The sequence below is a fragment of the Aspergillus affinis genome (genome assembly GCF_023601865.1).
Source record: "Aspergillus affinis strain CMG 70 chromosome Unknown NODE_44_length_242547_cov_84_751050, whole genome shotgun sequence".
NCBI lineage: Eukaryota > Fungi > Ascomycota > Eurotiomycetes > Eurotiales > Aspergillaceae > Aspergillus > Aspergillus affinis.
The window spans coordinates 147,140-161,655 of NW_026515825.1; the positions used below are offsets into that span (position 1 = coordinate 147,140).

Here is a 14,516-nt window from a genome sequence, read left to right on the forward strand (position 1 = left end):
CCAGTGTGATGGATTGAGTTCTTTCCATCCATGCGGATGTTTATGAATGCGACCTTCATCCGTACTTTGAATCTCATCTTGTCGAAACCTACGCTCTTTTTTTTTTTTGAATCATAATAATTGATCCTCGGAAGCCTATGGTGAAGGATTTCTAACGACCCCCTTTTATCATTTACTGCTGCATCCCCTGCATCATCACTTTCTTTCTTTTTTTTTTTCGTCCCCGACATTCTTCGCGTTGGGGAAATTTATACATAAATCATGATTCCTCACCGCAGCACGGCCCTTGTTACGATCGTCGTCTTTGTCGCACTCCTCTTAGTGATCTTTTCGACATCTCCGAGCTCAGTGAACTCTGCATTAGTCGAAGAAAAGATCGCTAATGCAGCCAAATATGTCCCTCGCCCAAATCTTCCATCTCTAAACGACTTCCATCTGCCTTCGTTTCATCCTACTGTGCATACGCCGCCGGAGTTGCAGCCGAACAGCACCAGTGGCGAGTCGAAATGGTTTACCAACTGGGCGTGGCTCAATCCCTTTTCCTCCGCCATTACACTGGACGAGAACCGATCCGTGCTCCCTCCGCTACGGCACCGGCCGTTTATTTACACATACTACGAACCAAACAAGGGGAATGATAAAAATGAGGAGAATGCGGATGCTCAGCTGCTTCTTGCCTGGCGCCGAGCCTGGTTTGCTCAGGGGTTCCGTCCCATCATTCTGGGACCCGGGGAGGCGATGCACAACCAACTGTACGAGCTTGTGCAACCGTTGAAGCTCCATCACGATTTGGAAGTGGAATTACTCCGATGGCTCGCTTGGGGTCACATGGGCGATGGTTTGCTAGCCGATTGGCGCTGTTTCCCCATGGCGAGATACGACGACCCGTTGCTCTCGTCTTTGCGTCTGGGTACCGATCCGGCGTTCATCACTAGATTCGACCGCATCAACAGTGCACTTTTCGCCGGCGAGAAATCAAGAATCAACGACGCTATCAAGGAAGCTGTCAAGAAGATTGATGAGAACTCCAAATCCATGTTGGAGTTGGTGCCCCCCGAGTTCTTCAGGAGCGAACAGGCAGGCTCGTTGGCCTTCTACGACTCTACGACCGTCACGACCAATTTCCCCGCGCTAGCCGAGCAGAGCGTTAAATCCGCTACCGCTGGACGACTCGCCCTTGTTGAGTTGATCAATTCCCATCTGCATAGCACCTTTCAAAAATCTTTCCCCGCCGGTATCGCTGTCCTAAAGCCCTTCCCGGAACACACCACCGCGCTCGTCGAACCCTCGCTACGGCTTGCTAAAGCCCTGGCTCAATGTTCGAAATCTCCCATGCCCTCTTCGTGCCCTCCCAACCTAGAGACGTGCCACCCCTGCGAGTCCGCAAAGCCCTTGCAAGTTAGCCAACCGGCGACCTATCGGAACACGACCCGCGTTTTCACTATTGGAACTCTCCCACATCCTTATACACTTATTAGCTTGGAACAGAATTCGGCGGAGGTTACCACCCGACACGTTCGCCGCGAGACGGAGCGCGATAATTGGTTGAAGGCGGTTACCCAGGAGCAGCTAGGACCTGAGCTAGGTGGATCCTCGCGAGCCGTCGTTTTCAAGAAGGCTGTCGCCGATGACGGCGTTATCGGAACATCGTTGTGGATGACGGTTGAGTCGATTCACCCAGAGGCTGGTCAGGCTCTTCCGACCGCATTGCTGGACGAGCTAGAATGGCAATTTGGATTTCGAATCCCGCGGACGGGGAAAATGGATGCGAAGCACGAGGGCGATACCAAGGAGTCTATCCAACACTCCAACCCTAGCCTAGAGGGTGTCGAAAAGGAGTATGATCTTCTTCGAGTGGCTCGGGAGGTCATCAAAAGCAAGGAAACCAACCGAATCAACATCAAAGACGTGGCGGAGGCTTGGAACCTGGCGGATACCGAAGTATGGCGGTTTGTGAGGGCGTACCGGTTTGTCATCCCTGCATCTTTCCCCTTTGTCTTTCCCCGAGAAGGGAGCTAACTGATATTTCTTTAGGGCACGCAGCGTTGTCGAACGGAAGAAGTGGGAGGAAGATGAGAAGGATTTCGTCGGGGCTCGGGCCAAACCATGAAGCATTGGGAGGTTTTGATCTTTTTTCTTTTTCTAATTTTATTTTCCTGCCGATTTTCCTTTTTTATGTTCTTCGCTGAATGTAAAGGCTGAGCTGTATTATCATCTTCACCATCATCACATTGGGAGCATCTGGACCGGCGTTTGACATTTGGCATCCTCCTACCTATCTCACGGAGCACGTGCCAATTCCCCACCTCTCACTGCACGTTACCTAATACCCGACTGGCGGCCTATCAGCAGCGGGGGATTGACGTTGAGTTAGTGCCGTGGGTTTCCGCCTCCGTCGGCTGGTGGCGATCCCCGCACATGGCGATAACGATAAGTGGGTCATCAGGGAGCTTTAAAGCCTTCCTCCGTCTCCTCCTGCATGGATGCCCTACCTCTTGTTTATATATGACTTGTCACTCTATAATCTGTGGAGACCATCCTGTCTCATGATATCTGCCCTCTTTAGGAATTCCTCATCTTATATATCCTCCGCTCCCAGTATTGGCTCCTACTATTTACATCATCTTGCTCGCCACCCTCCTTCCTTGGCAGGGGCCGTGAAACTTTCAACCCTCAAGTTGAAGTGTACACAAGATGGCCCCGGGCATCTCGGAATCCCCAGTTGTGGCAATAGTTCCCGAGAAGGTTGGCTCGCTGGCTCAGCTAACCGAGGACTGGGATGATACTATACGGTTCTATCTCAACGGCACCAAAGTCACCCTTGATTCCGTCAACCCAGAGGTTACGCTGTTGGAATATTTGAGGGGTATAGGCTTGACAGGGACCAAGCTAGGATGCGCAGAGGGAGGCTGTGGTGCTTGCACGGTGGTACGTCCAAGCTCTTATTTCCATGGTATTGCTTGGTAACTAACTGATGGACTTTGATAGGTGGTATCCCACACGAACCCGACAACCAAGAAGCTCTATCATGCATCCGTCAACGCCTGCATTGCCCCACTGATCAGTATAGATGGCAAACACGTCGTCACAATCGAAGGAATCGGTAACGTGAAAAACCCTCATGCGATTCAGCAACGGTTAGCGGTGGGCAACGGAAGTCAGTGTGGGTTTTGCACCCCAGGAATTGCAATGGTGTGCTCCTCTCGGTGACAAATGCTACAAGATCTGCCGCATAGAATCTAACTCGCTTGATAGAGTCTTTACGCTCTACTCCGGAATACCCCCGAGCCCTCGGAACACGCAGTCGAAGAAGCTTTTGATGGAAACCTGTGTCGTTGTACGGGGTACAGACCGATTTTGGATGCTGCTCAGAGTTTTAAAGCCAAGTATAATGGATGTGGAAAATCAACTGCTAATGGAGGAGATGGCTGTTGTATGGAAAAACAGAATGGCGCGGGGGGATGCTGCAAGGGTTCGTCGAACAACGCGGCGATTGATCCAAATGCTCCCAAATTCACGCCCCCCGAATTCATCAAATATAATCCTGAAACTGAATTGATCTTCCCACCTACCCTTCGAAAGCATGAATTCCGGCCGCTGGCGTTTGGTAACAAGAGAAAGAGATGGTATCGACCAGTCACTCTGCAGCAGCTCTTGGAGATCAAACATGTTCACCCAGACGCAAAGATCATTGGCGGTAGCACCGAGACGCAAATCGAGATCAAATTCAAAGCAATGCAATACCGCGCATCTGTCTACGTCGGTGATATCCAAGAGTTGCGCCAGTACTCGCTGCACGACGACCACTTGGAAATTGGTGCTAATGTCTCTCTCACCGACTTGGAGTCGATTTGTGATGAAGCCCTGGAGCGGTTTGGAGCCGTGCGAGGCCAGAATTTTACGGCGATCAAGAAGCAGCTTCGTTACTTCGCAGGGAGACAGATCAGAAATGTAGCATCACCAGCCGGAAACCTGGCTACTGCCTCTCCTATTTCTGATCTGAATCCGGTTTTCGTGGCGACGAACACCGTTTTGGTTGCTAAGACACTCGGCGACGAGATCGAAATTCCCATGAGCCAGTTTTTCAAAGGGTATAGAATTACTGCGCTTCCCCCCAACGCCATTATTGCAAGCTTGCGCATCCCGACAGCTACCGAGAGTGGTGAATACATGCGGGCTTACAAACAGTCAAAGCGGAAGGATGATGATATCGCCATAGTCAACGCAGCCTTACGTGTGTCGCTTTCCTCAACCAACAATGTGAAGAGTGTGAATCTCGTTTTCGGCGGTCTTGCTCCGATGACGGTGTCCGCGCAAAATGCAGAAGCTTTCCTAGTTGGCAAAAAATTTACAAATCCTGCAACGCTTGAAGGCACAATGGCAGCGTTAGAAAAAGATTTCGATCTTAAATTCGGCGTCCCCGGAGGCATGGCGACGTACCGTAAATCCCTTGCTCTTGGGTTCTTTTACCGATTCTACCACGATGTTTTGGCCAGTATGGAGGTCAAGGATACGGACGTTGACCATGACGTTATTGCTGAAATTGAAAGAGCTATTTCTTCGGGAGAAAAAGACAACGAAGCGTCAGCAGCATACCAACAACGAATTTTGGGCACGGCTGGTCCTCATGTCTCGGCACTGAAGCAGACTACCGGAGAAGCTCAGTATACGGATGATATTCCCGTGCAACAGAACGAGAGGTTTGGCTGTATGGTTCTTTCAACCAAGGCACACGCCAAAATACTTAGTGTTGACCCCTCGGCGGCCCTCGAGATACCCGGTGTCTATGATTATGTTGATCACACAGATCTTCCAAATCCGCAGGCCAATTGGTGGGGTGCTCCAAAGGCTGATGAACAGTTCTTCGCGGTCGATAAGGTTACAACAGCAGGCCAACCTATCGGCATGATCCTTGCAAAATCGGCGAAAACAGCTGAAGAAGGGTCGAGGGCTGTCAAGGTCGAATACGAAGAGTTGCCAGCGATACTCACCATGGAAGAGGCCATCGAGGCCCAGTCATTCTTTGAACACTTTCGCTTCATCAAGAGAGGTGACCTGGAAGACGGTTTTAAGAAGGCCGACCACATTTTCACCGGTGTATCCCGTATAGGTGGCCAGGAACACTTCTACCTGGAAACCCAGGCCTGCGTTGCCATTCCAAAGCCCGAGGACGGAGAAATGGAGATCTGGAGTGGGACACAGAATCCCACTGAGACGTAGGTACCTTCCTTTTTGAATCATTGCGTTCGACGTTCATTGCTGATTTCCGCTACAGCCAGACATATGTGGCGCAAGTGACCGGCGTGGCACAGAATAAGATAGTGTCGCGCGTAAAGCGTCTTGGTGGAGGGTTCGGTGGCAAAGAGTCACGATCCGTTCAATTGGCGGGCATCTGCGCGACTGCAGCAGCGAAAACGCGATTTCCCGTCCGATGTATGCTCAATCGCGATGAAGACATTGCCACCTCGGGACAACGTCATCCGTTCCTTTGTCACTGGAAAGTTGGAGTGACCAAGGCGGGCAAGATTCTAGCCCTAGATGCGGATGTGTACGCCAATGGCGGTCACACGCAGGACCTCTCGGGTGCAGTCGTGGAGCGGAGCTTGTCACACATTGATGGAGTGTATAACATCCCCAATGTTCATGTTCGCGGCCGCATCTGCAAAACAAATACGGTCTCCAATACCGCCTTCCGCGGATTCGGCGGTCCCCAAGGGCTGTTCTTCGCTGAGTGCTATGTTACCGAAATCGCGGATCACCTCAATATCCCGGTTGAGAAGGTTCGCATGGACAACATGTATCAACCTGGCGACAAAACCCACTTTCACCAGGAATTGAAGGATTGGCACGTTCCGCTGATGTATAAACAAGTTCTGGAAGAGAGCTCGTATGCGGAACGGCGCAAGGCCGTAGAGGAGTACAACAAGAAGCACAAATGGTCCAAACGTGGAATGGCGATTGTTCCTACAAAATTTGGAATTTCATTCACGGCCTTGTTCCTAAACCAAGCTGGAGCTCTGGTCCACATTTATCACGATGGAAGTGTTCTGGTTGCCCATGGCGGTGTCGAAATGGGTCAAGGATTGCACACCAAGATGACGATGATTGCGGCCGAAGCTTTGGGTGTCCCTCAATCCGACGTGTTCATTTCTGAGACTGCTACCAATACCGTTGCCAACACATCTGCCACCGCCGCCTCTGCCAGCTCTGACCTCAACGGCTATGCTATTTTTAACGCGTGCGAGCAAATCAATGAACGTCTCAAGCCGTATCGAGAGAAGATGCCCGGTGCTTCTTTGAAGGACCTAGCCCATGCGGCCTACTTCGACCGTGTGAATCTTTCGGCACAGGGATACTACCGCACCCCTGATATCGGCTATGTCTGGGGCGAGAACAAAGGCCAGATGTTCTTCTACTTCACTCAGGGAGTGACGGCCGCTGAAGTTGAAATCGACACCCTAACCGGCGACTGGACCCCTCTGAGAGCCGATATCAAGATGGACGTTGGACGCACCATCAACCCCTCAATAGACTATGGACAGATCGAGGGAGCTTACGTCCAAGGCCAAGGACTCTTCACCACCGAAGAAAGTCTCTGGCACCGTGCATCGGGCCAGATATTCACCAAGGGCCCTGGCAACTACAAGATCCCCGGCTTCCGCGACATCCCTCAGATCTTCAACGTCAGTCTCCTGAAAGACGTAGAGTGGGAGAATCTGCGGACGATCCAGCGCTCTCGGGGCGTTGGCGAGCCTCCCTTGTTCATGGGCAGTGCCGCCTTCTTCGCCATCCGCGACGCCCTCAAAGCCGCTCGGAAACAGTGGAACGTTCACGACGTTCTCAGTCTCCAGAGCCCGGCAACGCCCGAGCGGATCCGTGTCAACTGCGCGGATCCCATCATCGAAAGGGCACGGGTGAAGCCCCAGAAAGGAGAGAAGAGCTTCTTCGTGGAGATCTAAATTCCATGACTTTGCATAACTCATTCGCCCTTTAATCATCGTTTTTATTGCAAGTGTGTGCAGGTAGGTATACGTTCACCGCCGTCACTTATGAATTACGAACCAGTATGCTGCATAGATCGTAGCCCCGGCGATTATCTACGACTGAGACTGCTTGTATTACTTTTTTTTTTTTTTTTTTTTTTTTTTTCTTGCATTATCTTTCTTGGCTGTATTTTCGGGACTTTTTTTCGCTATCGGAATCCTCCGCATATCACTAGTTACTTGGACTACTTCATCGCATTGGTAATGACGATATATAAACGAATTTGTATCTATAAATTAATTTGTCCATTCATCTAGAAAAGACAGGAGCATAAAGACGGTAGTAGCAAATGTAAAATCGTAAATGCTTAATTAACAGAATATGTAAATTGCGACGCCAGGTATAGACATGAAGAATAAATTATCAAAACACCAGGCTAGAAAAAACAAACAACAAATTGAGGAAAGAAAGGAAAGAGAAAGGACTAATCAAACCAAATCAAACAGCCCGCTTCTCCAAGCCATATTCAACATAACTACTTCCTCGCAGCTCGACTCTTTCGTCCACCTTCAGGGCAGATCCGTAATTCCTCTGGCCCGCAAATCCCAATTTCTCGTCATCGTACTGACTCACTTCGTTGCTACTTCCGCTCGCACTGACGGAGGCAGAAGGCTCATATTTTGGCGCCGGTTGGGCCCTCGACGCAGCGTAGGGGTCGATGTTGTGGGCTTGAACATTCGGCATCGCCGTCAGCGGCACATTGATGAATCCGTTCTGATCAGGTGAAGATTGGGACGCCGGCGCGCCACCGCCATCGCCGCGGCTGCGCTCTCGTTTCCAGAACAAGGTCAAGGCGCGGATGAGGCCGAAGAGAACATTGAGGAACCAGACGAGTAGAATACACGAGGCTATGATGGCTTCGGTGCGGATGCCGTCCTCGATCTTCTTGATAACGCGGATGATCACCTCGGTGATCTTGTTCGAGGTCGAGTCTCCTGCGTCGGCGAGGAAGCTGGCATCGCCATCGCTGCCGTCAGAGATACTATCCTCGGCACCGCGCGAGAAGATGTCTGCGGGAAGAAGAGGGAAGTCGAGGTGTGCATGGTTGTGGACCCAGGTGAGTCCCTTTTGCACGGATTCGACTTTCAAGCCGATTAAGCAGTGGAAGACGTCCTGCAGGGGCCCGATGAGGATGGTGTCGCCGAAAGTGTCGTTCAGTACGCCCGTAGTCTTTTCAACAAAGGCGTCCAGAGTATCGTTGACGGCGGTAGTGCTGGTATTTACCCAGCCAAAAATGTTTGTGTTGAGGTCGTGGTTCATGTCGCCAATGACACCGTTAGCGTCTTTGGCCCAGGTAGCCGAGGTGTTTTCAAGCTTGGTGACGATCTTTTCAGCAAATTGGCCAACTTCGGTGGTAAGCTCTGGTACGGTCTTCTGAACGGCGCGCAGTAGGATGAATTGACAGAGACAGGAGAAGAGACCGGCGATAGCGAGGCAGAGAACGAAGAGGGCGGGTGTGGAAGTAGCGTAAGCCACGACCCAACGCACGAGGGTTTGTCGCCGGCTGTTACTAAATCGACTGGCAGCTTTGATTCCTGTGGCAGCGGTGTACGGGCTAGAAACGATGTACACGACGTCCATCGGGTCGTGGGCTTCTTTGCGCACAAGCTCAGAGCGTTCTTTCATGGATCGCCAGCGGCGGATCTCGTACCAGGCCATTGGGAGACAGACCAACGTAGCGGCGAGTACAAGGACTGCAATGAAGATTTTGCGGGCTGTGTCGACAAGATCGGAGATACCGTCAAAGAACGAGTTGATCCCGTTGTTGTCGTTGCAGAATGTCATCTTTTCCTTCGCGGGCACGGGGAGGGCGGAGCGGTCGAAAGTGTAGTTGCTCAGGGACCCATTGATGAGATGCTTAACTTCCTCGAAGGGTAAACGTATGACATCCTCGACGAACTTGCTGACTTCGTCAAAGGTGGGGATCGAGCCATTGATTTTGTCGATGGTGGAATTGATGGAGCCGGGGAGCTTAAGATTGGAGAGCTTGTCGATATCGTCGCTAAAATCGATTTTTGGGATGGCATTTCCTCCACCCAATGCACTCGTGACGGTGTTTACACCATCTGAGAATTTATCGACAGCGCTCTGGAACTTGTCGCCTGCCTTCTCGATGTCGTCTCCAATTGATGTGAGGGTAGAGTTCAAGAAATCGGTAACATCCTGTACCAAGCTGAGGGCGACGTGGGCGCTGCCACGGACGACCATCGTAAACAGGCAAAGATAGGTTTGATACATGACCTTGATCCAGAAGATGATGAGTTCCTCTACTCCCGTGATGGTGAGCATGAGCATCGACTTGAGCCCGCTAACGGCTGCCTCGACCGAAGACGCCGTCATCTCATTGACTCCCCGCGAAAGGTAATGGGGCATAGAAGCCATCGAGCTACCCATCGACTCAACAGAGGTACAAGCCGATAGGGCTTCGCGTTTGGCACCATCCATGTCTGACCGCATGCCCGCAACGGCTATTAGGACTCGTGCAAGCACTAACAACAACAGGATTGTCCATCGATTCATCCAAACCTGGGACAAACGAGCCCTCAGGCCGAGGTAGGGTGTCATCCCATCTGGGTGTAGTATTACACGCCCGGGGTCACGGTTGGGGTCATGGGCTCCATATGGCGGAAGCAAGGGGAAGATCGAGCGACCTGGCCTTGAGAAGAGCATGTTGGAAGGGAAGATTAGGATATGTGAGATGGAATTTGAACAGAAGAGAGAAAAGAAGAGCGCCTATTGGGCAACTTCCAAGATGATTCAATCAGAGAACGAAAATAACTTTTGTGGGAAAGGAATGAAAGACGACGGCTTTAACAAAGGGCTGACCGGCAGCAAGTGTTATCAGTAAAATCCAATGATTGTAGGAAGAGTGTAGGCCATGTTCAAATGTATGCGATAGTATAGAGAAAGGTGATCCACTGGAAAGGGAGAAAAAGAAATCAAATGAACGTGTAGGTGTACCCTCTAGAAAGAGTGTAGGAACAGAATCTCAATAAGACAGAATCTGAAATAAAGGTAAAAAGCTACCTTTATGACTAAAAAACAATGGGCTTTCAAACAGACAAGCGTTAGGCCCACAAAGTGAATGCAGCTAAATCCCGGCAGACAGCAACAAAAGCAACCATTGAGGGAATTGAGTATTGATCCACTTAAATATCAATGCCTAAAATAAACACTGACTGAACCATCCGCAATTATGGCTCCGTTTCATCTAGCGCGATCCATTTACCGGCTTAATCCTCGCAGTGGTTGTCTTCAGGGCGCCTAGCAGGGCCAAATATAGCCTCTCAAGATCGGCGCTTAGCATGCTGCCGTGGTGGTTGTTCCATAGCTTCGCTGTTCCCAGACTCCATTGTCTGTGCACCTGTTTCGGGCATTATGCCATTATTCTAAATAAAGGCAATGGGCCCCACGGTCTCGTGCGAGGGAGATGGGGAAGCATGTCGGTGAATGGTTCTTTGTTGAGCACTCCTGCAGCGTTTGTTGTTCCATTTGGCGCCGGGACGCTAGAGATTGAATAGTGGCCTGGGGCTTGATTGGATAAGAACGATCGGTACTATTTGTGTTAGTGATTAGCTTGGGAGTATTATCTGTCTTTGGGAGGTAGCGATCGATGATGGAGGATGCAGAGAAGGAGGTGAATAGAAAGAAGAAGAAAGGAGGGGAACGTGACTGTCTTACCCTTTCCCATTTGGGTTCACAAGGGCACGCCGCAACACGTGACTGCCGTCTACCATAACAGATCCAGGGCGCCTAGGATACTATTCAAACCACGAGAGAATTCGTTGATCTAAATAATTATATGATATGTAGTCTGGAAGCCATGTCTGGTCTCCATCAAGCAATGTCCAAGTAGGAGCAACTTTGTCCATACGGGAGGCAGCACCTACAGAAAGGATCAACTGCAGCTGAACTATGAAATATCTGGGAAGATATAGACCGGCTGCAGAATGATATCAAGACCCTTTCTTGTCATAGAGCAGTATTGCAAGAGAACTAGGAGCCTAGCTCATATGGTCAATTAGAAGCGAATAACAGCCTTCGCAATCAAGATATCCTGATTTTGATCTATCTTGTAGATCGACTGGTGCCAAAAAGGGCAGCAGAATGAAATAGAGGTAGATGGACACAAAGGGAAAGTGTATTTTTGGTTCATGGTTCCAATCGTGAAGTTATAGGATCCGGCCAAATATTTCCCAGTGCACAGCAGCAGCATCTTAGACAAGACTCTAATATGCAGGTGCCCTTTGAAAGACCTTGTTAGCCGCATATACACTATCATCTTGTCAAAGATGTTGATCCCAGAGTATGTATGAAAGTCTTCTTGTTTGAACAAGTTCAATTTGTGAACTTGAGCAGCTTCCGTTTGTTAGTCACAAAGAATCATCGCAGGACCCGCGTAGTGGCCCCGTATGCTGGCCCCGTATGGCCCCGTACGTGGAGCTTCACCACAGCAATTGTTATTCTCGTAGCCTAGACGTCTTCTTCCCTCTTCTTCTTCTTCCTCTTCCTCCTCCTTCTGATGTCTCTTGTGAACTGCGCAGAGAAAACGTGAACGACAAGCGTTGGGATATTCCTTGGTCAACAGGCGAATATCTTCAAAGTACACGGTATGTTTCTATCCTTCTGTTAATAAAAGAACTTTTCCGGTAATAACTCTCATTTCCAGGACAAGACTTACCGCAATCATCCGATTCACACCAAGGCTCTCTCATCTGTCAACATGCCAGTCAGGCACAAAAATCGGAACCGTGCTCCTTCGGGAGGGAAGGGAAAAGGAAAGAAGGGATCCGGAAAGAAAGCGTCTCAGAAGAAGATAGCAGAGGAAAAGGGAACTTTCCAAGAGCTTTCATCTTTGCCTGAACAGGTGCACCCTTCGCAGGCGAGCGAGGCGGTGATTGGCTTTGCAAAGTGCCTGAGTGAACTTGACCTTCAGCAAGAGAAGTTGTCCAGCAACAAATGCCTACTGCTTCAGCAATCTTCCTCTTCTCCCTCCCTCTCCTCCACCGCCACAGATTCAGATCAGATCACAAGCAGCGACTTTGAGTCTGGTTCAATGAGTGACAAAGACAATTTCACCGGTGAGTTTGCATCGCTCCATCTCGGTCTTTCAGTAGCCTAGTGATTGAAAGTGCGAGTGCTAACTTGTTTACCGGTAAACAGACAAGCAGCAGGGAGTCTCAGCAGTCGAGGAGCCAAAGTCTCGCTCCGATGCTGTCACTCTACTGCGTTCTCGGACAGTCTCTCGTTCCTCTTCAAGCGAGGCGTCTGCCCTGGCGGACTCATCGCTTCAGTCGAAGGCACAGGGTTCTGCAGGCGATGATCTCCAATCGGCCACTGCACCTCAGACTCAGGTGACTGCCTCAGAACCTGCTACCTCTTCAAAGAAAGGAAAGAAGAAGAAGAGTAAGAAATACAAAAAGGTCGATCTTGCGTCGATCGCGCCCGATGCTGCCCATAGAAGATCATCCCGCACGCCCAGTAGTCAGCCAAGCGCAGAAATTCCAGAATCTCAGCCCCCAAAGAAGGGAGGTGATATCTGCGATACTGCTTCATCCTCAGTGCTGAAAGAGACCCCTCAGAGAGTTGACATACCTCCAAGCGCAAGAGAAACCAAGACTGTTGACTATTCTGCGGCCGTCAAGGAGACTAATTATCACGACAAACACGCCGCGCAGGCCGAAAAGAACCCTCAGACCAAGAGTGCCCAGGCTAAAGAGGCAGTGAATGCAAACGAAGACAAAGAAGCCCACGAGGTGCCAGCTAGACGGTCTAAATCTTCAAAGTCGGACAAGAAAGGAAAACGGCGCGTTGCCAGGGTCGATCCGGTCACCGGAGACGAGATCCCAGAAGATGCCCAAGGGAGCTCTTCTTTCCCAGCGAGCAACACACCCATTGCTGACATTGAAGAGGGAATGAAGGGCATCACTCTAGATTCCAGCACTAATGAGTCCTCGGCAACCTCATCAGCAATCTCAACTCCGCCTTCTCGCCCAGGCCAGTCCTCGCGCAGGACCAGCAGTATTCACAGAGAGAAGCTGTCCCCTATCCAGGAAGCAGCAGGAGACATTGATGCCGACACCAAGAACCTTACTTCAGAAGCACGCAGCCTTCTGACAAGTACGCCCAAATCGTCCACCACTGCCTGGAGCAGTTTCGGACCACAGGCCACATCTCAAAGCGAAGGATCTACCGCTGAATCCACTGAGACTGGAAACAGACGCCAGGAAGTCTCTGTCAAATCTCCTAGGCACACTCACCCTGGGTCGCCGGCTGGAGGCGAGCAATCCACTCTGGCAGCAGCAAGCTCTCAAGGAAGTGTCTCGACACAGAAGCCCGAGGGTTTCTTCTGGCAGCTAGATAGTCATGGTTTCCCTTGTGCAAAGCATGGATGCGATAAACGCTGCAACTTGTGGGATGGAGCAACCGTGATTTGTCCTGGCTGCGGCCCCTACTCCGAGGTTCACTACTGTTGCAAAGAGCACATGTTCGAAGATGTCAAATATCATTGGATGTACTGCGGACAGATGACCTTCGTGCACCCCTGCCGGGAATCGTCAATTCCTCGTCAGGTGAGAGAAGGTCCCATTATGATACCATGTATCCATCCCTACGACGCACCCGAACGTCATCGTCAGGCGGTACGTTTCAGCGCCGACACCCGCGCAGGAGATTACTTCATATTCTCAGATTGGGTGGATTACGTTGAAGCTGGGTTCCCCGAGAACACCTTGGATGTACGCTGCCCTCATAGGGTGCTGTACGCGATCAAATTTGACGACCCTGTGGAGAAGGATCGCTTCCGTCGGGTTCTCGCCATCTGCCTCTTCAGTTGGTTGCCATATTCATCTCTGTTTTGATTTCATGGCCATTTGCTAACCTCGTGCTCTTCTGCAGTGACGCTCGACGTCCACGAACTGGTGGATTTTCTCTTCCGACTGATCCGAGATAAACTGCGCGCAGATGGCAGGGACCAAGAGTTGGAGGTTTCGCTCAAATATCAATTCCAGACTGAATTCAACGTGACCATACAAGAGACAATCACTGGGACCAGACACGCCTGCGATACGGACTGGAATGGAAAGAACCGTCGCAATTGTCCCGACGCGGGATGTCGGTCTGAATTCCGTCGTCTGCTGGGGACTCCCCCCGGTAGAGGTCTCGGTCAGATGGTCGACCATCTCGAGGGGACGTACTGGATCCTACGAACCGCGAGGACGACCCACCCTAGCGTTACCAACATCGCTGCGCGCATGCGCGGGGAGGGGTTCGACCAAGTGGCCGATGAGGACCAGCGAGACTTCCGTCGTGGAGATGAATGGGATGGTGCCGGTAGTGGCGAAAGGGAGATCGAGGGCATCAATGCCTAAGCTCTTCCTTTCGGCACTATCATAATTCTCGGCGTTTTCCAAGCCTTTTTTCTTGTTTCCACCATGTCTTCGGTTCTTATGCGAACTTCTCACATATTCATC

The 14,516-nt window shown here is 50.8% G+C and overlaps 4 protein-coding genes across 4 annotated transcripts; 3 read left to right on the forward strand and 1 right to left on the reverse strand.

Annotated features, from left to right (window-relative positions):
• Window positions 1–261: 261 nt before the first annotated feature.
• KD926_007515 (uncharacterized protein) lies at window positions 262–2,110 on the forward strand (the record flags this gene model as incomplete). Its single annotated transcript, XM_053100376.1, has 2 exons — window positions 262–1,967; window positions 2,035–2,110. 2 exons carry the CDS (start codon window positions 262–264, stop codon window positions 2,108–2,110), a joined length of 1,782 nt encoding a protein of 593 aa, XP_052955955.1.
• Window positions 2,111–2,694: 584 nt separating this feature from the next.
• Window positions 2,695–6,959, forward strand: KD926_007516 (putative xanthine dehydrogenase HxA; the record flags this gene model as incomplete). The annotated part of the gene is made up of 4 exons (XM_053100377.1): window positions 2,695–2,928; window positions 2,989–3,192; window positions 3,256–5,216; window positions 5,276–6,959. The coding sequence occupies 4 exons, from the start codon at window positions 2,695–2,697 to the stop codon at window positions 6,957–6,959; spliced, it is 4,083 nt and encodes a 1,360-aa protein (XP_052955956.1).
• A 523-nt stretch (window positions 6,960–7,482) lies between these two features.
• prm1 (pheromone-regulated protein PRM1) lies at window positions 7,483–9,714 on the reverse strand (the record flags this gene model as incomplete). Its single annotated transcript, XM_053100378.1, has 1 exon — window positions 7,483–9,714. One exon carries the CDS (start codon window positions 9,712–9,714, stop codon window positions 7,483–7,485), a length of 2,232 nt encoding a protein of 743 aa, XP_052955957.1.
• A 2,053-nt stretch (window positions 9,715–11,767) lies between these two features.
• KD926_007518 (uncharacterized protein) lies at window positions 11,768–14,414 on the forward strand (the record flags this gene model as incomplete). Its single annotated transcript, XM_053100379.1, has 3 exons — window positions 11,768–12,125; window positions 12,208–13,875; window positions 13,942–14,414. 3 exons carry the CDS (start codon window positions 11,768–11,770, stop codon window positions 14,412–14,414), a joined length of 2,499 nt encoding a protein of 832 aa, XP_052955958.1.
• Between the last annotated feature and the right edge of the window lie 102 nt (window positions 14,415–14,516).